The 27,890-nt window shown below is 41.4% G+C and overlaps 1 protein-coding gene across 1 annotated transcript; it reads left to right on the top strand.

Annotated features, from left to right (window-relative positions):
• Positions 1 to 14: 14 nt before the first annotated feature.
• LOC308477358 (nuclear body protein SP140-like protein) lies at positions 15 to 26,824 on the top strand. The gene is made up of 15 exons (XM_081005868.1): positions 15 to 48; positions 1,522 to 1,738; positions 2,405 to 2,546; positions 4,009 to 4,174; positions 6,653 to 6,748; positions 7,547 to 7,639; positions 16,746 to 16,835; positions 18,044 to 18,154; positions 19,787 to 19,926; positions 21,463 to 21,510; positions 24,214 to 24,329; positions 24,923 to 25,010; positions 25,454 to 25,525; positions 25,641 to 25,787; positions 26,377 to 26,824. Exons 1-15 carry the CDS (start codon positions 30 to 32, stop codon positions 26,458 to 26,460), a joined length of 1,629 nt encoding a protein of 542 aa, XP_080861994.1. The 5' UTR covers positions 15 to 29; the 3' UTR covers positions 26,461 to 26,824.
• The last annotated feature ends 1,066 nt before the right edge of the window (positions 26,825 to 27,890 follow it).

The following is a 27,890-nucleotide window of genomic DNA, read 5'->3' as shown; positions in this document are numbered from 1 at the left end:
GGGACAAAGATTTCACACTCTTACTTTAGATGGACTTCACATGTCCAGGTGGGGTTTTTAAAAAATAAATTCAATGCCTATAATAATCAGCTTAAAATCTTTTTCGGAGATTCTTTTCTTGTCTCGCAGGAGATAGAGAAAAGGGAAAGTATCTTTGATTGTCAAAGAAATCTGTACTTTATAGCCTCTGAACCACTGAAAATTTTCATCTGAAGTACCTGGAGCAGACATGCTATAAACAAAGCAAGAAGTATCAGAACACAAAAAAGTCAATGAAAGCAATAAATGACATGGCTATTTAAAGAAGTATTTCAAGCTCAAAGTAAAGAACTGTAGAGCATATAAACAGAAAGGTCCTATTAGAAGGAAAAAAACATGTCTGAGGCTTGATAAATCTCTAACCTCAGATCAGGCTGTAGAATTGTGCTGCTATTTTTCTACTTCCTACTTCTACTCAGCTTTAGGTGTTCTGTGTGACTATTAGTAACTTATATGGGTATCCTTCTATATTTACTTTGAGTACCCAGCTGTAGCCAAAGTGAGATTCCAATGTGAATTTAGGAGCATGGATGGCTTCAGTTTAACTTTGATTAGCAAGAGTCACAAATAAAGTAGGGGTGGAGGTGAACAGTGCTCAGAAAGAATGAAAGCTCATGAGTTTCATTTCAATTGCACCCTTCCTCCAAGGAGCAAAGGGTAGCATACCAGGCTCTCCACCATTTATTTTATCCATACAACAACCCTGTGAGGTAGGTTAGGTCAAGATAAAAGAGACTGGCCCAAGATTGCCTTCATGTCTGAGTCGGGGTTTCAACCTGACTCCACCCCACTAGCCATCCAACATTCTGATCACACCACCAGATCCCTCAGGTCTTGGAGATGCTAAAAACTGTCTGTGCCCATTGATGGCACGCTGGCAGTCTGAATTGCCAGCAGCAAACATTTGTATTGGAAAGCTCTGACTCAGCCACATTTTCTTTCAGACAAGGGAAATAATTCCAGCATACAATGTTCGTTGCAGATAAACATTCATTTATGAGATTTGAAGCAAGCGTCTGGATTTGAAGCAAGATGGGATTTGCGGCTTTCACATTCCAAGCAGAGAGATTTTGCATCAGGAAACCGTTTTCTGACAAATGAACCAGGCACACAGAGTGGCTCTCCTCGGCCTTTCAGCAACATGTACATTCCTGTTCAAATCCTTGACTCTGTGCAACCATCCCTTTACATTCACACCGCAGACACACAGTCATTGAAGACCCACAAAAACATAATCTCAAAATCTGTTTATACAGGCACTGATAGGAACAAGAGGGAAACTCTTAGGTCATACCAGGACTCAGGCAGTAGTCACAATCTGTGTGTGAGAGAAAGGGTGGGGTCTCCAAAGGAAGAGATTGTGACAAGGGTAATTATTTTAAAAAGCAATACATTATGCACAGTTTCTAACATGATTCACAGGGAGAGGTAAGTTTTGATTTCCTGGTTTTTTAAAACTTTCGATTCTGCTTTTCTTCCCAGAAATTGGCCAATTTAGAGGTTCCACCCAAATCCGTCTCCCAACAGCCAGTCATGGACCCAGTGGGAGGTCCGACGTACTGAAGAAGGAATGTTTTGACTTTCATTTCCCTCTCGCCCTCACTTTTTTTTTTCACCTGGCGAAATTTCAAGGTCGATCCTTCTATTTAACCTGGTGCCTGTTCGTGCAGCCTTCACTTTGCGAAGGAAAAGCAGAAAGGTAAGTGTCGCGAGCGGTTGATCTCCGCAAGGAAGAAGGAGCCTCCAACGGGCTTGGCGTCGCAGCAAAGAAATCCTGCGCTCCTTCAAGAGATCGAGGAGACTCGAAGCGCTGCCTGAGTTTCGGCAAGCGAAGGGGGATGAGGGAGGGACGCCCAAGAAACAGGTCGCCTGCAGCAGGATCGGACTGATGCGTTTCCTCAGGGGGTCTTGGGGTGCTAAGGCTGCAATCCTATACACGCTTACCTGGGAGTAAGCCCCATAGAACTCAGTTGGGCTTACTTCTGAGTAGAGGCGTGTAGGATTGAGTAGACCGTTGGAGCTAGATTAGCATTGGTTTCTCACTGTAATGCTGCTTTCTTGTTGCTTCCCATAGTATGTTTTCCCTCCTCATCAGGGGTTGGAGAAGAAAATATTCTCTTCAGCTCTATTCCAAGGGCCTTCTCCTTCCTTGGGGGTTTTTGAGCAGAGGCTGGATGGCCACCTGCCATGGACACTTTAAATATAGCTTTCCCCTTTCAGAAATGGGATCTGCCTATTTTAATTCCATGAAATTCTAGATTTTGGTTGCGACGGTAATGCTAGAACTTTTTCTTCAAATAGCCATCACTTCTCTTGTTTTCATCGAGTTTTTGAAGGTATCTGATACATCTTGCTTTGTTTGTAGCATGTCTGCTCTAGGTACTTCGGGTGAAATTTTGGAATGGTTCCGAGCCAATAGAATGCAGATTTCTGCTGCTATCAAAGACTCATTTCCCTTTTTCTTTATCCTGCGAGACAAGAAAATAATATCCGAAGAGCAGTTTAAGGTGACTATTATAGACATTGAATTTATTTTTTTAAGTTGCGTCTGGGGTTTCAGAGTTCATCTAAGCCAGGATTGGAGAATCTTTGGCTTCCCAGAAGTTGATGGACTGCAACTCCCATCAGCCCTAGCAAGCATGGTCAATGGCCAGGGGTGATGGGAATTCTAGTTCAGCAACATCTGAAGAGCCAAAGATTCCCCACATCTGTCTGAGCTTTTCCTGGAGCAAAACCTGACATTATAGGACCATTGTTCACATGTCCGCCCAGCTAGTATATAAAGCAAGGGGTGGGAGACGTCTTAATTTAACCATCAGCAATGTATAAGAAAGGGAGTGTTGAACTCTCACTGCCTGTTTTTTAGCTCCTTGGAATCGGTTACTTTTTCCTTTTCCTAATACTTGAAGCCAGCCAATAGGGGAGGAAAATGGCTGAAGGGAAGGTAGGAAACAAGAGGTGGAAAGTTGCAGCATCCTTCTCCCATGTGCTGCTTTTAATGTTGAAGTACCTACATATGGCAGGGGCACGGGTGGCACTGTGGGGTAAACCACAGAGCCTAGGACTTGCCAATCAGAAGGTCGGTGGTTCGAATCCCTGCAACGGGTTGAGCTCCCATTGCTCGGTCCCTGCCCCTGCCAACCTAGCAGTTCGAAAGCACGCAAATGCAAGTAGAGTAATAGGTACCGCTTCGGCAGGAAGGTAAACGGCGTTTCCGTGCGCTGCTCTGGGTCACCAGAAGTGGCTTAGTCATGCTGGTCACATGACCCGGAAACTGTACGCCAGCTCCCTCGGTCAATAAAGCGAGATGAGCTCCACAACCCTAGAGTCGGCCACGACTGGACCTAATGGTCAGGGGTCCCTTTACCTTTACCTTACCCATATGGCACAGGGCAAATGGTTGCAGCTGTGGCATAGGGAGATGTTATACGTAATTCATAACCGGAAAGGTTTTCAGGGTAGCAGGAGGAACATAGCATGAGAGACAACCAAGTGTAGTGAACAGTGTGTTAGACTTGGATGCCAAGATCTGGGCTCAAACTCCATTCAGTCATAGTGTCCACAGAGTGAACCTACGCCAGTGGTCCTCTCCCAGCATAACTTCCCCTCTCCATCCTGAGAGCCTTTAGGAGGGGTTGGGATACAACAGCAACCATTGCACAGGAGGAGGAACCTTGAAAGTTAGTGTGGGATATGACCCAGCGAAAAAGTGAAGAAGATGCACTCCTTAACAGCAGCAGGTTGTGGCTTGTTTCTGAAAAACAAGAGGTCACATGCCTTGAAGCATTCTTTGCCATTACTGTAATACAAAATATAGGAGAGGGGTTTTAGCTGTGCTGGGCCTTGGAATTTGAATTAAATTTGATTTCTTTGTTTATGCTAGGTTTACCATCTTGGATATGGCGGGGAAATGGGATACTTCCTATATATGAGTTTAAAAAATGCTTGTGTTGTTGTTGTTTTTTCTAGATTTGTTCTGAGCAGGTATCGTCAAATGCAAATGCTCTTCAAAGAGTGGTATACAATGTACTTGAAAGCATGACAAATAATGTGTCAGCAGTAAAGGAGATTTTCTGCCCAGAGAACCTGGAAGCATATCAGAATTTAAAACCAATATACGAAAGCCTAGAAAATGGTAAGTTATCTTGTTGGCTGTGCTAAATCTACCTGGCAAACATAAAAGATAAATAGTCAAAAGGAAAGAAAAATCATCAGATTTTATTGAGAAATGGTGTAGTAGTGAGTGTTTGAGCCACGGAATATTCCCAACCATGCATTCCCTTTGTCTCAGCCCTCTGCCTGCCATCTGCTGGCGAATTTATTCTTATTCTGTTTATTTGAAAGTACTTATTGTCTGCTTTTTACAGTGAAAAATAATATGGTGGTTTACAAAATAAAACCAGTACACTAAAACAACAAGAAAACATAAACCAGAATATTTAAAGTTAAGTAATACCATTACTAAGGATCAGCGCCCAGGAATGCCTATTTAAATTGTAGGTTTTTACCAGCTTTCCCCATAAGTGCTCATTTTGTCTCTAAGGTAAGGTAAGGTTATTTGACTGTGTCAGAATATGGTGCTGTATCCTAGTCATCATAAGACGTATGTCTGCTTGATATGGCATGTCTAGAATATCCTCCTTACTCGAGGGGCATCCAACTTTGACAGTGAATGGGCTGGAATATGTGAAAGGAGGCTTTGTCCTAAACAGTGGCGGAGCTTCATGCTCCAGCACCGGGGGGGGGGGGGCGGAGAGCAGGCCGGGGCGGGGCTGGCGTGCATCCAGGGGGTGTGGTGTGCCGCCTGTGGGGGCGGGGCCACAATGGCACCACACTGGGATTGCGCTGCCAGGGGTGGGGTGCTCCCCCCACACTCCTCTTCCTCCGCCAGTGGTCCTAATCTGTTCAGAGCCTTACATGTCAACATCATCACCTCAAACACAGTTCAGTAGCAAATAGGCAATCAGTGATGTTCCTCCAGCACTGTTGATATAGAATCTTAGAGGTGGAAGGGATCCCAAGGATCACTTCGTCCAATGCCCTGCAATTCAGGAATCTCAACTAAAGCATCCAAGACAGATGGCCATCCAGCCTCTGTGATGTGTATACATGGAAGGATGCTGTACAGTGGTACCTCAGGTTAAGTACTTAATTCGTTCTGGAGGTCTGTACTTAACCTGAAACTGTTCTTAACCTGAAGCACTACTTTAGCTAATGGGGCCTCCTGCTGCCACCGCGCCGCCAGAGCACAATTTCTGTTCTCATCCCGAAGCAAAGTTCTTAACCTGAAGCACTATTTCTGGGTTAGCGGAGTCTGTAACCTAAAGCATATGTAACCTGAGGTGTATCTAACCCGAGGTACCACTGTACTAAGCGTTTTGCATCAGCTGCAGTTTCTTATCAACCATAAATGATTAGATCAGCGATCTCGAATCTTTGTCAACTACTGGATACATTTTCAATTATGAGAGTGCTAGGGGCACTGGTCCCAAAATGGCTGCCATGGGGGAGGGTGGCATAGCACAAAATGGCTGTCAAGAGGAACATGGCATAACACAGTGTTTTTCAACCACTGTTCCACGGCACACTAGTGTGCCGCGAGATGTTGCCTGGTGTGCCGTGGGAAAAATTGAAAAATTTGAAAGATTAAAAAAAAAAAGTCAAATTTTCGCCCGCTAGGCGGGCGCCGGACTGTGTCCACCCTATTTCCCATCCATCCTGGGTGGGGATCAGATCGGATGGGATCGGATGAGAGCGGACAGGCGGTCCGCTCTCATCCGATTCCCCATAGAGAGCAGCGAGGCTCTGACATCTCCCTCTCCGCACACAGTGGTGGTGTGCCTCGTGATTTTTTTCATGAAACAAGTGTGCCTTTGCCCAAAAAAGGTTGAAAAACACTGGCATAACACACAGTTAGAGAGACAACCACCCCCAATAATCTCATGCTTAAAATCAGGACTGGCTCGGAGCATTTTGCAGCTTTGGGCAAAACAGGAAATGTCACTAGCCCTTACTCTTTGTCAGAACTCTTGTCACCTGCTCCTCCCCTATATGCCACACACCCACCCCAAGCAGAAGGCCGTAGAGGAGAGGAGTGGGCAGCGGAGAGCAGGCATGGAGGTGGTGGGTGAGGGTGTCACAATGGGCAGGTGAGGAGGAGGAGGAAGCAGAGGGCAGGAGTGGAGGCTGGATATACCACCTGATGCATTTGCCTCACCTTACCTCATTGGCAGGCTGGACCTGTTTACAATGGGAAGTCAGCTGTGTCCTGCTGGTACTGATTATGATTATTGATTTTACATATACTGATGCTGTTGCTGTCCATAGTATCATGAAAAATATACAAGGTAGCCCCACCAGTCTTGTTTGCTTAGAAAGCACCTGCACATTTTGTTGCATAACTTTTTTTTTTAGGAGGACTAGAAACTTACTTAAAACAAGAGCAATGAAAGCTCAAAGTCAGAGGACCTTTCCCCAGGGCGCCACTGGAAGCCTTCCCAGGTGCCGTGCCATGTTGCTGACCCCTGAATTAGATGTTCACAACACATTTTATCCATTTAATTTAATAGTAAGGTGCTAATGCCCTTGTTTTCTTCACCCGCTTTCTTTTCAGTTCTCCAGCATGCTACAAATAGCTTTGCCACAGGACCTGGGAGCAAGAACATACTCCAGACAAAGAAGAACAATTCTGAATTCTCTGCACCGAAAGGTGAATTTTACATGGGTCTCTAAATGTTTCTGAGGCATAGACTGTGGGAAGAGAAAAATACTATAATATAAGGCAGAACTCCCCAAACTTTCCACCTACAAGACCTACCTGAGATGGATGAAAATTAGAGACCCTCCAGGTAGCCTTTTTATTGCGCATTCCTGATGATTTGTGCTAATAGGGCTATTGGGACAGTCATATGTGTTCCTGCTGTCAGCATTGTTTGCGCTTGCTGAAGCTGGAGGCAGTTGCACTGTTTTATTTTAAGTCAGTGCATAGCCTGTAACTTCCTTCTGAAGTTCTATAACTTTTTATGTCACAAATGTTCTGCTATATTTTTGTGATGCTTTTGTTGCGCTATAGCACCTTTGGACAGCAATAACGTGGTAGCATTAAGGAAACAAAACACAGCAAGCTAAAGCAGAATAAATCCACCATTAATGGACTATTATTGTGTCAAGAATGTGTTGCAGAATAGACCCACAATAAAACATCTGCCTGGAGGGGCCCTTACTGAGGCCCACTAGTCTCAAAATGCTGGCAAATGGAAACAGAGTTGGCATAATCAGCTGCCAATTGCTGACTGCATTTTCAACTGATACCTAATCCATCTTTGGAAATTGAAAACACCATTTTCCTTATGGGAAGGAGTTCCATATTCCACCTTTCCCTAAGCCAAGTACAGTACAGCCATTTTCTCAGGAGGTATTGTGACTAGTCTTCTCATTTTAGGCAGAATTTGCTGACCCATAAGAACTAAGTGAGAAGGTTGTTCAAAAATTTTCTTTTTTGTTTCAGGTTTTCCCTTTACACCCAAGTTTGATCAAGAAATGGCAGAACCTTCTAAAAAAAAATATTTTTCAGAGGGAGAAGCCTCAACTAGCTATCAAGGTATTGCATAAAAATAGATGGAGCAGGGTGGGCACTTCTGAACATAATTTTATATGAAGAGGCTTTTCAGTTTTGATATTCATGTTTCATGGCAATGACGGTATATAAGCATTGGATAAAATTAGACGAGAATATGTTAAATTTGTGGAAGGTATTATTGTCTTGGGAGGAAAAAGGATACTTTTGCACTTCCGGGGGCGGCGCGAACGGCAATGGCGGTCCTCTTCTGAACGGGAGAGGAGGATCCGCAGACAACGGGTCGTCCGCTACGGCGAAGCGGAGACCCTTTTCGGAAAACCCCAGGCAGCAAGAGCCTGGGGTCTTGAGGCTCGGTGGGCGCCTTGAGCGACCCTCCAAGCGCTAAAGGAACCCCGTAAGGGGCTCCGGAGCGTGGAGGGGGGTTGCGGCGCTGAGAGCTGCTTCACAGTCTGTGGAGCGAAGCCGCGCTGCTGCTGCCGGTGAGCGCTGATCCCTTTTCCTGTCAAATTACGGATCCGGACGAAAAGCAACTTATTCGTGAGTAAAAGACTGAATCACTTGAAATTAGTGACTTTAAAGGAAAAATCTAAATTGGCTTGAACTTGGCTGAAAGCGGAGAGACGTGGAAACAGGAAGTCTGTCTTCCGCAGCCATTGAACTTGAAAAAAGCAATCAGCTGGAGGAGTGGAGGCTGAAAGAAAGAGATTCTAAACTTTACAGATCTAAGCATCTATTGAACTTGCAATTTAAAGTAAAGACTTTAAGCTAAAGATTTGGGATTATTACTTGCACTTGACTTTCCTCCTTTTATTGGATTACAAATTAGAAGGTGAAACCCAGAGTCAGGAGCTGCCTGAGCATTAAGAGATTGAGCTGTCAGTACTGCAGATTTGGATACTGTATATTGGAACTTGCAACAATCTGAGGGTATTGAGACCTTTTAAATTTGAAACATTCTTTTTGGAGATAAATAAGCACTGTCTGTAACAAAGTGACCATTTATAAACTCTGCTAAAAATTTGTATCTGAAGGTTCTTGGACATTAAATTAGACTCTGAAAGACATTTTAAGCTCCCTCTAGAGGATTGGATTAAAACAGTGACTTTACATGTACATTTACTTTCGATTCCCTTGTTGTTTGCTTGCTCTGGGCCTTTCCATTCCCATGGGAATAACTCAGTGTGACCTTGACTGACAGATAACGTTGGAATGAGTGGCACAAGAAAAAGAGGGAGAGTTAGACAAACAACTTTAACAACTCTAACCTCAGCCTCGCAGACACGTAGATCATCTGTACCTACTTTGCCCTCAGAAGTAGAAGTTGAAGAAGTTGCTTTGTCACAGGCAAAAGAGGGAGAGGGTGAAGCAGAGCAGTTACAATTGGAAGATATGGCCTCAGGAGTATCTGTTTCTGTTCTAGACAAAATTTTTGAAAAATTGGAAGCTTTGGACAAGAAAGTAGATGTGCAATCAGCAAAGATTGACAAAAATACAGAATGTCTAAATAAATTAACCATACAAGTGGTACAGAATACACAAGCAATTGGACAGTTAACGGAGGCCTCAGCAGAAAATCGGAAATTGGCTGAGGACACTAGACAAAAATTGGAAAATTTAGAGCAAGAGGTAAGACCACTCACTAAACAAGTTGGGGAACATCAGATTTATCTTTCTATGATAGAACTGCGAAATCGTGAGAATAATTTGAGGATTAGATCAGTACAAGAGGCAGAAGAAGGAAATCTAACTGAGTTTTTGACCAAAGAATTCTCCAAGTTCTGGAATTTGGAAGAAAAGGACTTTAAAATTGTGTCAGCTTTCAGACTTGGAAGATTCATAAAGAAGGAGAGGCCCAGAGACTGTTTGATAACATTGAGATCAAAGGAGGAAAGGGATAAGATTTTGGGCCTACACTTCGGAAAGTCACTGGAGGTTTTGGATAGAAGAATCGAAATTTATAAAGATATCCCAAGACAACTGCTGGATCTTAGAGCCGCCTATTCTGAACTTGCTAAACTATTAAGGAGCAACGCAATTCCATTCAGGTGGGAATTTCCCCAAGGAATATCTTTTACCTTTAGAGGGAGAAAGGCCAAAGTTAGAACATTGGAAGAGAGAGACAAATTTTTGGCTACATACGGAGAGGATCTTCAAAAAGGAATTGAACTACCTTCTGGGCCTGGGGCAACGCCAGCATCAACACCAGCACCTGGGGAACCTGAAGATTTAGAGAAGATACCACCCCTGGAGAAATAACCAGATTGATCCAGGATGTCTCTGCAACTGCTGAGTTGGAATATTAATGGTTGTAACATTCCGGAAAAAAGGAAGAAAATATTTCACATATTAAAAAAAGAACAATTGGACATTATCTGTTTACAAGAAACACATGTGACGAGGCTCCACAGAAAAGTGTTAATAAATAAAAGATTGGGTCAGGAATTTGTATCGTCGGACAAAGTTAAGAAGAGAGGCGTGGTGATATATGCAAAAGAGAGCCTGTCACCTAAATTCCTATTTAAAGATGAACATGGAAGAATTTTGGCTATTGAGATACAATATCAAGGAGAGAAATTGTTGATATTAGGAATCTATGCACCTAATGAAGGGAAATCGGAATTTTACAAGAAGCTGCAGGAGACAATGCTGGACTATCTGGATTACAACAACATCATAATGATGGGAGATATGAATGGGGTCGTATCAACTAACATGGACAAGTCACAAAGTCAAAATGTTACAAAAGACGGCAGACTACCTAAAACCTTTTTTGAAATGACTGACAATATGGATTTGATTGACATTTGGAGGACAAAGAACCCACTAGGAAGAGAGGGAACATTCTTTTCTGAAGCCCAACTGACCTGGACAAGAATCGACCAAATATGGATTTCTAGAGGCCTGGCACCTAAGGTCAGAAAAGTGGAAATCTGCCCAAAGACCTGTTCCGACCATAATGCAGTAAAGATGGATATGACACTATTACCAACTGGATCCTTTAGATGGAAGATGAATGACAATTTGTTCAGAGATCAGGAAATTACCAAGAAGGCCCAAAAAGTTTTGAAGGACTATTTTGAGATAAATATGAATAATATGGTGGAAAAAAGAATAATCTGGGACGCAAGTAAAGCTGTAATGAGGGGATTCTTGATACAACAGAATGCAGTAAAGAAAAGAACACAAAATGAGAAAAAAGATAAGATCTTGGATAAAATAAAAGAATTAGAGAAGAAATTAAGAGTGAATCCGAAGTCACAGCCGACTCTGAGAGAAATTAAACTTTATCAAACACAATATTCTAAATTGATAAATCAGGAAATTGAATGGAAGGTTAAATTAATGAAACAAAAAACGTTTGAGTCGGCGAATAAATGTGGAAAACTGCTAGCTTGGCAGTTGAAGAGAAGACAAAGATTAAATACTGTTACAAACTTAGAGGTTGATGGAAAAAACATTCAGAATCCAGTGGACATCAGAAAGTGTTTCCAGAGATATTTCAAAAAATTATACACCCAAGGGCCGCAAGACGATGTTGAGATTAAACAATTTTTGGCAAAAAACGGACTATCTAAATTGTCACAAGAAAATAGGACAATCCTGAATTCTAAAATAACACGACAGGAGATTGAACAAGCCATCCAGAACATGCAACTCGGCAAATCTCCAGGACCAGATGGGCTGACCTCCAAGTACTATAAGACATTAAAAGACTATTTGATACAACCCTTGATGGAGGTCAGCAATGAAATTATGGAGGGGAAGAGGGCACCGGAGTCGTGGAAGGAAGCGTTCATCACATTAATACCAAAGTCGGAAGCTGAAAAGACACAACTTAAGAACTACCGCCCCATCTCTCTTTTAAATGTGGATTATAAAATATTTGCAGACATTTTGGCAAATAGATTTAAAAAAGTTTTAAATGAAGTAATTCACAAGGACCAGGCTGGCTTTCTCCCAGGTAGACATCTGTTTGCTAATACAAGGAACATTATTGACATCTTGGAACTTTTGCAAACAGATATAAATACAAAAGCAGTTTTAATTTTTATAGACGCGGAGAAGGCCTTTGACAATATCTCCTGGAAATTTATGATGGGAAATTTAAAAGAGATGGGAGTGGGACGGGGTTTTGAGAATGGGATTGAGGCGATATATTCAGAACAGAAAGCTAAATTGATAGTTAATAATGTGGTTACAGAAGAGTTCAAAATTGAAAAAGGGACACGACAAGGTTGCCCTATTTCCCCTTTGTTATTCATTTCGGTTCTGGAAGTGCTATTGAACATGATTAGAGGGGATCGGTTGGTGGAAGGAATTCAGGTCGGTCAGAAACAATATAAATTAAAAGCTTTCGCAGATGACCTGGTCTTGACCTTGCAGAAGCCAGAGCCCAGTACGAAAAGAGTATTACAACTGATTAATGATTTTGGTCGGGTGGCTGGATTTAAACTAAATAAACAGAAAACTAAGGTTTTGGGGAAAAATTTGACTGATACAGAGTCAGAACGGTTTCAGAATGAGACGGAACTCAATGTGGTTAAAAAAGTAAAATACCTAGGGGTAAACATAACAGTAAAAAATCTAAGTCTATTTAAGGATAATTATGAAAAATGCTGGACAGAAATTAAGAGAGACTTAGATAGTTGGTCAAAATTGAAACTTTCTTTGTTAGGCCGAATTGCTGCTATCAAGATGAACGTATTGCCAAGGATGTTGTTTTTATTTCAAACACTTCAGGTTTTGGACAAAACGGAGTGCTTTCAGAAGTGGCAGAGAGACATTTCTAAGTTTGTCTGGCAGGGCAAAAAGCCCAGAATTAAGTTTAAGATATTAACCGATGCAAAACAAAGAGGGGGCTTTGCCCTGCCAGACTTAAAGTTGTATTATGAAGCCGCAGCGTTCTGCTGGCTAAAAGACTGGCTACTTCTTGAAGACACTGATGTGTTGGATTTGGAAGGGTTTAACAACGCTTTTGGATGGCATGCATATTTATGGTATGACAAGGTTAAAGCAAATAAGGCCTTTAAGAACCATATTGTCAGAAAATCACTGTTTAATGTCTGGACAAAATATAAAGACTTGCTGGAAAATAAAACACCAAGGTGGCTTTCACCTCTGGAAGCTAAGGCCCGAAAAAGACCCAATATGGAGGCTAAATGGCCAAAATATTGGGAAATACTAGAAAAGGATGGAGACAATTGGAAATTGCAGAGTTTGGAGAAAATGAAAGACAAAGTGCGAGATTGGCTACATTACGCTCAGATTAAAGAAGTTTTTAAAAATGATAAGAAACTAGGGTTCCAGGTGGAGAAATCGAAACTAGAAACAGAATTGTTAGAACCAAAGATTAAGGTACTTTCAAGGATGTATAACTTGCTGTTGAAATGGAATACACAAGATGAAACGGTTAAATCGGCTATGATAAGGTGGGCACAGGACATTGGGCATAATATCATGTTTGAGGACTGGGAGAGGTTGTGGAGTAATGGATTGAAATTTACTGCATGTAACGCTCTGAAAGAAAATGTAATGAAAATGATTTATAGATGGTATATGACCCCAGTCAAACTTGCCAAAATTTACCACCTGTCTGATAATAAGTGTTGGAAATGTAAAGAGTGTGAGGGAACGTTCTTCCACCTCTGGTGGACTTGCCCTAAAGTGAAGGCGTTCTGGGAAATGATTTATAATGAATTGAAAAAGGTATTTAAATATACCTTCACTAAGAAACCAGAGGCCTTCCTTTTGGGTATTGTCGGCCAAGGGGTGGCAAAGAAGGACCAGACATTTTTTATGTATGCAACAACAGCAGCAAGGATACTTCTCGCAAAACACTGGAAAACTCAAGATCTACCCACACTGGAAGAATGGCAGATGCAACTGATAGACTACATGGAACTGGCTGAAATGACCGGCAGAATTCGTGACCTGGGAGAAGAGAGGATTGAGGAGGATTGGAAGAAATTTAAGAACTATTTACAAAAGCATTGTAATTTGAGTGAATGCTAAATAAGATGCTAGACTAAAACAACTGAGCACCACTAAATTTAGAAGTTTTTAAGAAAATAAGTAAGACTGTGAAAATTTCGCTCCTTCTGAGAATTATAAGATTATGAAATATAGAAGGGACATAAGAATTTAAATAAGATGATAAATTGCTGACAAAATGTTATAACGATGAAAGTGGGAGCGGGAGATGTGAGGAAGTCCAAAGAAAATGTGAAACTATGTTAAGACAAATGTTATATTGTCTATTATGTTTACTCTTATTGTAAAACCCAATAAATTGCTTTAAAAAAAAAAAAAAATACAAATAGCTTTGCCACAGGACCTGGGAGCAAGAACATACTCCAGACAAAGAAGAACAATTCTGAATTCTCTGCACCGAAAGGTGAATTTTACATGGGTCTCTAAATGTTTCTGAGGCATAGACTGTGGGAAGAGAAAAATACTATAATATAAGGCAGAACTCCCCAAACTTTCCACCTACAAGACCTACCTGAGATGGATGAAAATTAGAGACCCTCCAGGTAGCCTTTTTATTGCGCATTCCTGATGATTTGTGCTAATAGGGCTATTGGGACAGTCATATGTGTTCCTGCTGTCAGCATTGTTTGCGCTTGCTGAAGCTGGAGGCAGTTGCACTGTTTTATTTTAAGTCAGTGCATAGCCTGTAACTTCCTTCTGAAGTTCTATAACTTTTTATGTCACAAATGTTCTGCTATATTTTTGTGATGCTTTTGTTGCGCTATAGCACCTTTGGACAGCAATAACGTGGTAGCATTAAGGAAACAAAACACAGCAAGCTAAAGCAGAATAAATCCACCGTTAATGGACTATTATTGTGTCAAGAATGTGTTGCAGAATAGACCCACAATAAAACATCTGCCTGGAGGGGCCCTTACTGAGGCCCACTAGTCTCAAAATGCTGGCAAATGGAAACAGAGTTGGCATAATCAGCTGCCAATTGCTGACTGCATTTTCAACTGATACCTAATCCATCTTTGGAAATTGAAAACACCATTTTCCTTATGGGAAGGAGTTCCATATTCCACCTTTCCCTAAGCCAAGTACAGTACAGCCATTTTCTCAGGAGGTATTGTGACTAGTCTTCTCATTTTAGGCAGAATTTGCTGACCCATAAGAACTAAGTGAGAAGGTTGTTCAAAAATTTTCTTTTTTGTTTCAGGTTTTCCCTTTACACCCAAGTTTGATCAAGAAATGGCAGAACCTTCTAAAAAAAAATATTTTTCAGAGGGAGAAGCCTCAACTAGCTATCAAGGTATTGCATAAAAATAGATGGAGCAGGGTGGGCACTTCTGAACATAATTTTATATGAAGAGGCTTTTCAGTTTTGATATTCATGTTTCATGGCAATGACGGTATATAAGCATTGGATAAAATTAGACGAGAATATGTTAAATTTGTGGAAGGTATTATTGTCTTGGGAGGAAAAAGGATACTTTAGATAATGCAATTTTTAAAATAAAAATGGTAATCCAGTTTCCCAGGATCAACTAAGACTGGACACAGGAGATTTGGGTATGTATGGGATGGCTTCACTTACATCAGTTGAGTTAGATCCTGCTAAATTAGGGTATCTAGGCACCAGATCCCTTACCAGATTTGAAACTGTTCTGTTAAACCAAGGATCTGAAGGTAAAGTATTGATATAAGAGATTTGTGGAGAATTGTCAGAAATTTCATCCAGCCCATTAAGAAGCCCGAAAACTATCTGGGAGGCAGACATAGGATGTGAAATAAATGATATAAAACAGAAAAGCGTGTGAACCATTAAAACCAGCAGGGTCTATTGCTGCCTGCATAGTGCAGAATACCACACCAGAGTCTCCCATAGGTGGTACAAGGCTCCAGTTTGCTAGCTATCATATATTACCCTTTGTCTAGCTGTAGCGTTTTGGCTGAGCTGTGGTCACTCGGTAACATATTTCAAACTTTGATGGGAATGCCTGATTGTCAAAAAATTTTAGTCTGACATATATTAGGAAATCAGTAGTATTAATCAGGATCCAATACAAATTACACCTCAATTGTAACTATTTTTAGGACATTTAAGATGAACGTAAAACCAAACATTTTGCTAATCTTTCTGCTAGTTGCAGCTAGGCTGTCTATCACACAGTTGTGGGAAGCCTTGAAAGACCTTAATATTTCTTTTTGGTATAATAACATTTGGAATATAGTCATATCTGAGAAGCGAACATACCAGTTAAGAGTATTGAAAGGTATTGAAAACCCAGTGACTTTGTACTACTTGGTGAAACTTGACACTGACTGATGCTTTTAGTATGGGATGCTTATATGTAGTATGTATGAACTTTATGAAGCAATGTATGGGTTTTTCCAGATTTCGCTTTTCCTGTTGTTCCCTGTATTGTGTTTCCTTTCATTGTTTTTGTCATTAAAAAACACTATTTTTAAATGCGTAATACACAACTGCACTGCTGGCCTAGCACTATGAAGGCATTCCATGGCATTTGGGTGGAATCTAGGTAAAGGTAAAGGTACCCCTGCCCGTACGGGCCAGTCTTGACAGACTCTAGGGTTGTGCGCTCATCTCACTCTAGAGGCCGGGAGCCAGCGCTGTCCGCAGACACTTCCGGGTCACGTGGCCAGCTGACGAAGCTGCTCCGGCGAACCGGCACCAGAGCAGCACACGGAACGCCGTTTACCTTCCCGCTAGAAAGTGGTACCTATTTATCTACTTGCACTTAATTGCGCTTTCGAACTGCTAGGTGGGCAGGAGCTGGGACCGAACGACGGGAGCTCACCCCGCTGTGGGGATTCGAACCGCCGACCATGCGATCAGCAAGTCCTATGCGCTGAGGTTTTACCCATAGCGCCACCCGCATCCCTGGGTGGAATCTAGCCACATATTAAAAATATGAAACTGATTTTTTTTAAAAAAATTTTTTTGGAAAAAATATGTTGAATTTGCCATAGCTCACCATCACCATCTAATGTCACATTTGTACAATGTGCTTTACAACACACTTAAAACGTTTTATTTGCAGCTGTATAGTTGAGTCCTTGGTTCCTCTTTTTAAAATGAGTGAAAAGGGGATAACAATTCCCTACTAAATGGTTTCTTCTTTTTCTTCAGGACTGAAAGTTGCTGGTGCGACAGAAAGCATGGCAAAAATGTCTCCAGGACCAACTAACACCTGTTTGAAAATGGGTGGTACTCCGAAAGGTAAAGAAGGTGCAATGGTATAGATTCCTCATAGGTTCTCCAAACTAACCCCTTCCACAGTTCTCCAAAAGTAGCTTTGGCATACACCCTACAAACTGAGCGTGGACGTTGTCCATATGTCCTTTACCTGCACCCTGGTTCCTAACTGCCATTTTGCCCACTTCTTTTTAAATGCCTGCCTCCATTACCCAGTTCCCTGTTTTTGTTGTTGTTTTAACTGCATGCATGCAATGTTAGCCATTACCAATAGTTACAGAATCCTGTTATGATGACTATGGAGCTCTAGTCTTGCTATGTCTTGAAACCTGACCCCTTGACCCTATGTGAGTTCAAGGAACTTGCTTCACATTGTGGTTATATTCTGCAACCTGACTTCTCAGTTCCCAGTTCTCTTAAGAGTTGGCACACATAGAGTTGCACCAGGGCATCTGCGCAGATGTGCCAGTATATCTCCATGGCGGAGTCATAATTTGAGTTATGCTGGCAATGTGGAGCTTCCACCATATCCTCTAGCTTTCCAGCCATTGTATCTGTTGGGGGCTGGTCTGAATATGATGCCAGAGACTGGTCTGACTCCGAAGATGGGGGAATGCAGTCAGACAGAGCAGCCTCTAACAGAGGAGGAGGGGGAGGATTCGCCCTGCCCGCCTTCCATGTTCCCAGAAGCAGAGAGACCAGAAGATTCAGAGGCTGCACAGTAGGGGGAAGAGCTGGACAGCTTTGAGATAGTAGCTAGGCAACCAGGAGGGAGGGAGCATTTAGGAGATTCTTCAATCTAGTGGTGGGGAAGTCCATCCCCCCCAAACTCGGAGGACTAAAAGGGTCCAGGAACAACGGAAGCGCAGGTAGTGTGCTTCTTGCTGCAGAAGAGGAGTGGATTCAGAGTGAGCAACTGCCATCCATGGGGAGGGTGGTTTGATGCTGCTCTAATATGTCGTTATAAATAAAACGGACTATAAACCTGCCAGAGGCTCATTACTTTTTATCAGAAGCTACTGGAGGGAGGGGAAACTCCCTTGCCTGCCAACATACCTGACAGTATCTTTGGTTTAGAATTGTGTCCCAATATATTTTCAGGTGATATGAAATGCTACTTCATGCCACATCTTATCAGCAGGATCTGTAACTTGGTAAGACTACTGTCATTTTCTGGAAACCCAAAATATGGAAATTGCAGCATTTGACATCAATTTTTTGATTTCCTCTAGGAAAAGGGATACAAAATATTAAAAATGACAAGCCGATTGTCCAGGGCTCAACAGTGATTGTTACTTGTGGAAAAACTAAAGGTGTTTTATATAAGGAAAAATTGGCAGCAGGTAAACATTGTTTCGAAACAGTTTAATTGTATGTGTAATTACATATTTTAAGAGAATTTTATAGCAATAAGAAGTTAAAATCTTTGTGTTTGTGCCCATGAGTATGTTGGGAGAAAGATGCATCCATGTGGCAGTATGTGGGTGTAATTGTATGTTTGGGAACACTTAAATAGTCTTGTAGGAAACTGGTTTTTTATTTCCCACTGAATCCTGGGTAACTTGGAGTAATTCTATCTATATCACAATGGGATTTTCAGTACTTTTAAATCCTTCAAATTACAGTTCAGAAATGCATGCTTAAATGATTTTTTCAACTTAAAAAAATTATCACAAAACAGTATTGTATTGTATTCTTCCACTTTAATTGGTGCAGCATATCATTTGTGTATTAGACTATGTGTGGGAAAACATTGGCCCTCTGGGTGCTGTTAGCCCTGATCATGCTTGCTGGGGCTGATGGAAGTTGTACTTCAATAACATCTGGAGGGCCAAAGTTAGACTGCATTAATGCACTGCAGTTACACCAACCCATAAATTGTGAATTGAAAATAATTGGCAATTTCTCCATATTTTAAAAAAGAAAAAAGACAACTCAATGTATATAACCATTTGGTGCTACAGTTTTCAGGATCATTCTTATTGGGCGGAGAAAATTTGCCCCCCACTTAAATTATAATTATACCAAATGAACATTGGAAGAGAAACATATTTTACACTTCATGTAATTAATGCCATTTTTTACTGGTGGTATTATCAGGCCCAGTGCTTGTGGTCAGCCATGTTGGGCACTGGCCAAAGACTCCAGGGCCTCTGACCAGACCAGCCTTTTGCCCAAATACTCACCTCCATGCTCAGGTAGTGGTATGTGCACACTGCTTACAGCCAAGGTTGTCCCCATCTACAGTGACTTGCTAGACACTCACCTCACTGCTCAGAGGAGTGCTCTGTGCGAGGTGTCTGAGAAAATGGCTGCACTGTTATAGTAGATTTTCTACAGCTAGAAAATCTTTTAAAGTATTTGTAGCCACCATTGGCCCTTTCTCAGATCTCAGGTGTGGAGCAGATGATAGATAATCCACCACCACTTATGCTACTTCAGGGGACAGGGAAGGAAGCAGGAGGGATGGGGGTAGCAAGAGGGAAAGAAGAAGAAGAGGAGTTTGGATTTGATATCCTGCTTTATCACTACCCTAAGGAGTCTCAAAGCGGCTAACATTCTCCTTTCCCTTCCTCCCCCACAACAAACACTCTGTGAGGTGAGTGAGGCTGAGAGACTTCAGAGAAGTGTGACTAGCCCAAGGTCACCCAGCAGCTGCATGTGGAGGAGGGGGGAAGCGAACCCGGTTCACCAGATTGAGTCCACCGCTCTTAACCACTACACCACACTGGGACTGGAAGAGGATAGTGTTGCTGTTTCCACAAAGAGAAGGACTGGGACAGGAGCAGAGACCCCGCTTCCCTGTAGTCTGGTGTTGGCCCTGAGCAGGTCCCGTGCTGAAATACATTTCTAGTATTGATTTTTTCCAATGTAAATATTGGAAAAGGAGCTGCTGGTGGCAATTTCTTTCTCCCTCTATTGAACTTTGCTGAATGGGACAAGCTTGCAGCACTGGTGTGACTTCTCTGTTACAGGAGCTACACAGAAATGTATCAAGAATTTTAAGGGAACATGGTTCACACCACAAGAATTTCTGATTGAAGGAGAAATTGGAGGTACAAACTGGAGAAGAAGTATCCGCTATCTGGGGGCTCCTTTAGAAACATTAATAAAGGTATGCAGTTCACTTCTATTGGCTATAATTTTAATGCCTCGTTCTTTACTTGTAATTACAAAGGAATTTCAAATGATGCCACCATGGCTTTCCATATATTTATCCACACATATCGTTCCTGTTACAAGGACAATATCCTGTATTGTAAGTGAATAGCAGCACAAATTGTTTTATGAAAAAGCCATTGTCTAGATTCTAGAATGTCCTAAGACAAGAGCTGCCCACAGACAGGTGATAGGTTGCCTGCAAAGGCCACCACTGGTTTCCCTGAACAGACACTGCTGAGTGTTGACTTTTCGTTTTTTGAACAGTAAGGCTCCAGCTCTTCTAGAAAATCAGTTATGGGACAAAACATGCAGATACCTTCAAAGCAATTTCAGTGAAATAATTTGAGTGTGGTGTGACTACCTTGTATACATTTCCTGTTGCTGCGGAATGCTCTCTGTTGCTATTAGACAGCAACAGCATCCATATTTGTGTAAAAAAAAATTCTGTGATCTTCACAGTCAGAACCAGTGGGACATAGCTGACTTCCTATGGTATTCCATCAGGTTGCTGGGGATAGCTATCTTTCTTATTTTGTTTTATCCCATTCCACCCCACCCACAATGGCAACTATTTTGTGCCCCCAGCATTGTCGCAAAATTTGCAATGTACCCACTGATTCAGAAAGGTTGGCGACTCCTGGCCTAACACAATGTAGAACTGAGCAGACATAAGGATTGTGCCAGCTAAAGGCAAGATCTGTATTCCACGGATCTATGGAATGATCTATGGAAGTTTTATGATTACAATAAAGTCTATGTGATATTTATTATAAAAATAACAAACAAATCTGATGGCACAAATTGATTATAGTATCAGCTTTTCTAGATTGGAGGTCCCATCGTTAGATACATGAAGTTCAATCTTCGGTTGCAGGGTAGAGTAGGAACAGAATTCTCAGTGGTAGGGATTGTAGGCAGTGAGGTCAGTGGGAAATTAAATGCAAAAAGAACAGACCACGATAATTCAATTAGAGCTAGGATTGTTATATATTTCATTACTTATAGGCCACCTTTCAAAGTTATCTTTCTCAAGGTGACTTTCAGCATACTAAAACACAAAATACTGCAAGCATAAAAATCATAATCTACAAGACAACAGGTGTGCCAAATGAGCACTGTGATGCTTTGCAACAGCTGTGCCCATTCATGAAACTCAATAACAATCCATTTCATGCAGAATACATTAGTAACGCTGAATTTATTATCTGTGGTGGGGTAAGAAACCCCTGTATCTCTTCAGACCAAAATGGAAGTAATTCAGCTTTTCACATGGGAGCCTATCTTTGATGTTCGTTTGCTCAAACATGGCAAATTTAAGGTTAGTAGCAGAGTGTTCCAGCAGAATGAAATATTTTCCTACTGGATTTTAAACAAATATAAATAGTGAGGTGTCAGTAATATGTCTCATTTCCACCATCTAATTCAGATTATGTTTGGGGATTCTGTTTGTGCTTCAGAGCAAAACTAATAAATGTGATGTTTATTTCAGGATGGCATGCTACCTGAGCCAGCACGAACTACCCCAGGGAAAAATAAGGTAAACAAAATGTGAACACTTTTACTAGATTGATTGTAGACAATGCACCTATCTAAATGGGCATCTACACATTGTATTTGTCCATTTATGCATCAAGACATTTCTGTCTTGATCATCTCCAAAAAAATTAATATTTACTTCAGAATAAGGAGATACAAAACATAATCAACAAAAACATTAAAGCAGTACTAAGATTCATAAATAGCCTGACAAAAATGCTGAGTTTGTACCTGGTATCCATATGAATATAATAAGGTGGTAAGACTCACCTTAGTAGAAAGGTCATTCTACAGATGCAGAGCCACCACCAAAATCAATTTATTAATTGATTTCTTCAGATTTCATAGGATGCATGTCGGTTAATGTACTATCTATATAAATGTATACTATATTTTAAACAATATTGTTCTCTGTCTCTTACTTGGAATCTGATCATATATTTGTGTGAGGAAATGCTGAAGGAAAGTATCTGCTATCCCATGAAACCTTTTCCTTCTTTATATCTGGTTCAATATAATTTTCATACCCTAATTCAACCCTAATTCAAAAAAGGATGCGGGTGGCGCTGTGGATTAAACCACAGAGCCTAGGATTTGCCGATCAGAAGGTCAGAGGTTCGAATCCCCGCAACGGGGTGAGCTCCCGTTGCTTGGTCCCTGCTCCTGCCAACCTAGCAGTTCGAAAACATGCAAGTGCAAGTAGATAAATAGGTACCGCTCTGGTGGGAAGGTAAACGGCATTTCCGTGCACTGCTCTGGTTCACCAGAAGCGGCTTAGTCATGCTGGCCACATGTACGCCCTCGGCCAACCCATCCCTTTCTCAACACCCAGTACAGAAACACAGTGAACTGTCAATGAAAGAAAAGACAGATCTCTTCTTCCATTGGCAATTTGCTGACAGGCCGGATTGGGAGCCTTAATGGGCTATGCCCGTGTCACGAGCACAAGCACAGGTTCATTAACTTTAAACTGAAACTACTGCTTTAAACTGAGCAGTGACTTGCCTTTTGAACAGTTCCAGTAGCATCTTCAAGTGCCAAATCAGACAGGTAGGTGGGGCTGCCCACTTGTCAATCGCAGGGTGTCATTATTATCCCACCCACCTGTCAAAATCTGTTGCGAGGTTCCTAAGCTTCTCCTGCTGCTGTGGGAAGCATGAGAAATAAGCCTGCATTTTAAGAAATAAGCAGCTTCTTTCATGTACTTGCCACGCTGGCAGCAGCAGGGAGAGCAAAGGGAAAAGAATAACTTCATGCTTCCCTTTATCCCTCCCCACCCCCACTATGGCTGCTGGTGGCAGTGTGTGGGGGCAAACAAAGAGAAGAATTTTTCCCCTTTATCTTTCTTCTCCACCTCAAGCAGTGGCAGCTGGGGTGGCAGCAAAGCCTGCCCTGTCCTGATCCTCCTAGAACAAGGTGTTATTCTACCACGAATCAGCTGGTGGGCAGCTGGGAGCATGCCTTGTTCCAGCAAAGGATAAATTGGAAGCCCACTTTAATCTCCCAATTGTTTCTTTGAAGCCCCACCTGTATGACATCAGGTGTAGGGCAAGTGAGTGTGGCTTCCCCAAAATGGGCTGGAAGGCCAAATGGAGAGGCCTGGTTTGCAAGCCAGAGGTCCTCCAGCCCTTCTGTGGCCTCCAAATGTTGGACTCGTAACTCCCATCAGCCCCAACCAACATAGCCAATGGTTTTGAGTCATGGAAGTTATAGTCCCAATGATTGGAGAGCACTATGTTGCCTACCGCTGCTATAAGGCTCTCAGACAAGGCATTTCACTATCCCTCCCTCTTTTCAATTTTTCTTTTCCAACTGATGCTCAACATGGTCAGCTGCTCTGCACGCTGAGTCCTCATTGGGCTTTTGGGAGTTTGTGTGTTTGTTCCTTAAATATCTTTTCTTCTTCTTCTTCTTCTACAAATCCCAGTTTCTCCTAAACATGGTGACGGCTTCCCCTTGTTTCCCAGTGGATCTGTTTAGGCCCTCACCAGCTCAGTTTTCTATCCCCCCCACTCCTTCAGCGCACATAAAAAACTTCTAGACAAGCCTGTAGTAGTAGTATAAAAATATGGATGTGGGAAGGGGAAGGTTGATCAAGAAAACAGGCAAAGCAGCCTGAAGAAACAAGCTCTTCTTCATGTGTGCAATGCATAAAGGGAGAAAATATAAAATGAAGACATTCAAAAATGTTCTTTACTTGGAAGCTGAAATGTTAGCCATGACTGTATAGTGCTACTACTGGCAGTCCGTCCGTGGTGAGTAATTTTAAAAGGACACCTTTGTCTACACACCTAGCACAGCAAGATGTGATGCTTTCAGGGTCCAAGAAATATTACCTGTTTGCCAGCTTCCTACATTTCTGTTTTGCCAGACTTGAGAAAACAGGAAGATACCAAGTGGATATTGACGTATTAATTGGATACCTTCAATGACCTCTACATAAACCAAAGATAACTTCTACAAGTTATCTGTTGTAGCAAAAACAAACCAAGTTAGTTTTAAGTTGTTACTGCACACAGGTGTATATGTGGTTGTTGAAGATATTTTATGATATGCCTGCCAACTGAGAATCCTTTGTTAAAGTCTTTTAAAACCACCATTCAGGACCCATTGTGCTCACAAGGTGGTGTACACACAACATCACAGATAAAAAACCCCCTCTCACTCTACCGTTTCAACAAACTTCTTCTTTTTTTTACTTTAGCCAACAGATGGCATATGTGAAGTGTGTATGGAAGGCGGGTCTGATATATGCTGCAGTTTATGCAATAAATCATTTCATCTTTCTTGCCATGTTCCAGAAGAATTGGCTGTGAAAAGGTATTTGCTTTCCTACTCTGAGTTCTAGAGTAAGGCGAAATAGTCAAGAAAGTCAGGTGTTGACAACATCACTCTGTAAAGCCCAGCAATAACTTGCTAAACTGTAGGCTAGCAAGATGTAGGCTAGCTCAGCTGTGAACTTTTGTATTAATATAGACAATAGTGCACTTTGTATTGCAAATCAATTTCACTATTTTTCTCACATTAAATAAGGTACAAGTCTATAAAAGCAAAACTACACTGTTTATAAAATCTTGTAATGATATTTCATCTCTCCTGTTTAATGCATATTAGTCCTGTTGAAGCTAAACTATAATAGAATAGTTTTCAGTAATATGTTATAGCCAAGTGATATGTTATACCACTACTTCTTTTTGTTCCAGTTCAAGATAGTGTTTAATAAAAATGACTATTATGATTAGCCTTGTCATCGTGTTAGTTCTGGTGCTAAGCAATTTTCTAAGGAATGTTAGTTTAAGAAAGTCATGGTTATGGCAAACCTTCAGAAATGAATAAATAAATTTCTACCGTGGCAGTATTGTCTGCAAATTGCATCTAACACTACCATCATGCTTTGTACTGCATTTTTATAGGTTTTGGAAATGCACCTTTTGCAAATGGAAAGGTAACTTCAAAGAAGACCAGGTTTTAAGGTGGAAAATGGGTGCCAAGCCAAAAAATGTGGGTAACGTAAAACCTTTTCCTATTTCAATTTAATGATAAGCAAAGTAGTAAAATTAGGGATGTAACATCAATTGCTTTAAAATTCTAAATAAAAATTCTCCTTTTAGCAAGGCCAGCCACCTCTGTCATAAATTTCCCAATATTTTTACCACCAAGACAGCTCTCCTTGTGACACCCAAAATTTGTGACCCAAATGTGGGAGGAACCCCTGGCATGTTTAAAAGCAGTGCTGTGGCAGCTTTAAAGAGCTTCACAAAGCTTCATTTTCCAGTTTCTCCCTCCAGTTCTTCATTGGTCTTGGTTATTAAACAGCTTGAGTACTTGGTCTGCTATACTGTGTGGCTGCTACTATTTGCTGGATGGGCAGCAATTTATGTCTATCGGCATGGGCTCCTGATTTCATTTGAGGCCCTTGAACATTGGTTTCTTTTGTTTTATAGACATGTGAGTTCTTGCTCCTAAAGATCTGGTGTGAGCCTGAAGGTGCTGTTTTTGCTGATGAACCAGTCACAGTAAGTCATGAGGGCAAGAGTAAAATAACACAAACCTGGAGCACTATTGCTGAGATTGTAGAAATATTTCCAGTACTTATACTAATATTGCTTTCTGGTGGTGCTGATTTAACAGATCCAAACATGTGATGATAACTATCCAAATAACCCCATGTGGCTCAAGAGGATTAAAGAGAAGCTGCATTTAAACCACTACGAAACAGTGGGGGATTTCATTGGTGATCTGCGTCTGATGTTCAGCAATTTTCTGAAGTTTCATCAAGTAAGCATCAGTCTTTCCCTTCCCTTTAGTTTGTTGCCTGTGAATGATAAACACATGCGAGTGAGGAGGTCAAGTTAGGTTTCTGTTATACATTGAAATTAAAACCCCCAAAATAATAAGAGTGAGGAAAAAGTAAAATATGATTCAGTGTGACTCAATTTCTCTCTGTCTCTGTCCCTCTCCCTTTCAAGTACTCAAACAAATAACTCTCATAATGACCACAGTCACTCAGTGCTAAACCATCTAAGCAATCCTCAGGCGTCCCTAAGAAAACCCACCTAGCTCCCTTCCTTGAATGCTTGGATAGCTGAAAAACTATGTCAAGATCTCAATATATTACTTGTGGAGAGGGAGGTCTCTTGAAGCAGAAGCTAGACAGCTGTCATTGAAATCCCACTATCTCATTGTGATAATCTCATTGTACTTGTAGATAAACTGCCACGATAACCTGAAATGGCTAGGACAACAGAAATATTTAAATGTTTCCACCTGCTGTAGACATTTTGAAGAGCAATGGTAAAATCTAAATAAATTAAGCAACAAGTCACACACATATCAAAGCTAATGTTCTATTATATTTCCCCTACAGGGCCAGGATGTCGCAGAAGATGGAAGAAAACTGCAAAATGAATTTGAAAAGAGCTTCCGGGAAGCTTTTTTTATTTATAATTAGCTGCTTGAGGGCAGCCCAAATTTACTAAACAAATTAGTAAGAGAAACTCAACACGAAGTATCCGTCCAGTAACAAAACATAGCCTAGATCAAAATATAAAACAAGTCTAATTTAAATTCATGTCAACACAGTCTCAAATGCAATCTATGTAACACAAGAACTCAGTGAAATGTTCTCCCTTTTGGCCTAAATGTTCTCATTAGGAGTGGCGGGATTTGTCATTTTTGGTTCTCTTTTTGTCATTTTTCCATTCATAACTTCAGTTCTCCACATTTCTGTAGCAATTTGAGAATTTTATTTTTTTTTAAATCCTCATGAGAATTCTACAGCATTTTAGTGCAAAGTAAACACATCTTTGTATGCAGTTTTGACCAAAGCGCATATTTTCGCAAGCCATAATGTATTTTTGTATGTTATTTGCAATACTATATCCATTTTAATGCAGTTGCCCCTAGTATATGCATTTTTGTAAATTTTCTTTGGTTGGAGAACAGCATCACAAAATTCCCCACAGAAGCCACCTTGAAGCCAGATGTTTGTGTCCATGGGAGGAAGCTGCTTAGTCTAGAGCTGTTCCATCTGTCAATCCTGCTCTCTGCTCATCTCCACCACAGCAGGAACAAGGAACCAGGAGCAGGTGTTACAAAAGCCTATTTGCTACTCATAAGCTCCTGTGGCCATCATGGCTCAAGGTACTCACTAGATGATTTATCCAGGGGTAGCAGGTCAAGCATCTTAACTCCAAGCCAGCTGCTCACCTCTCTGGCCAGGCAGCTTCTGAAATAAGTACCTGGAGTTGGTTGAGACTAGCAAAACGGTCTTCAGGTGGTATCACTTCAAGCCAGTTGCTCAACACTAAGGGCTCATCCATTCTTCACTGCCCCACATCTAGAAATTATGGGTCTGAGAGTTTTCTGCTTTCTAGGCACGGGACTGAGCCCTTCCACTTTCCCTGGGGAAACCCACTCTCTACCACTGAATCAGAGCAAACATCCATCCACGGGACTGATGCTCCGATTCAGTGGTAAACATCAGGGTATATGGTAATCAGAAGTGTGGATGAGCCCTAAGTCAAAACAGTCAGGCTTCTGACCAACCCACCAGTGATTAAGGACAAGTCTTTCACATCAGAGGATGTGATGTCTGGTCTTGGCTTCATTGTAAACCAAACTGACCCAAACCTTTCAGTGCTACATAAAGATTTGGCCTTCACGCCCCTGTGGGAGCTCATATGAAAAAGATTCAGGGGCACTCATGGTAAGCGGTTTTGCTTGACAAGCAATAGCACTTTCAGAAACACATAACACAGCATAAATGAATAATCAGATATGTCACAAAACATGGCCAATTTGACAGAGTAAGGTTTCCATTTATATGTGGGATGGTTTATCATCTACTCTACTTGTGAAATACACTCTGCTTAAATGCCT

Source organism: Podarcis pityusensis, assembly GCF_964106645.2.
Source record: "Podarcis pityusensis genome assembly, chromosome: 5".
Lineage (NCBI taxonomy): Eukaryota > Metazoa > Chordata > Lepidosauria > Squamata > Lacertidae > Podarcis > Podarcis pityusensis.
This window is presented reverse-complemented; position numbering and strand designations above follow the sequence as displayed.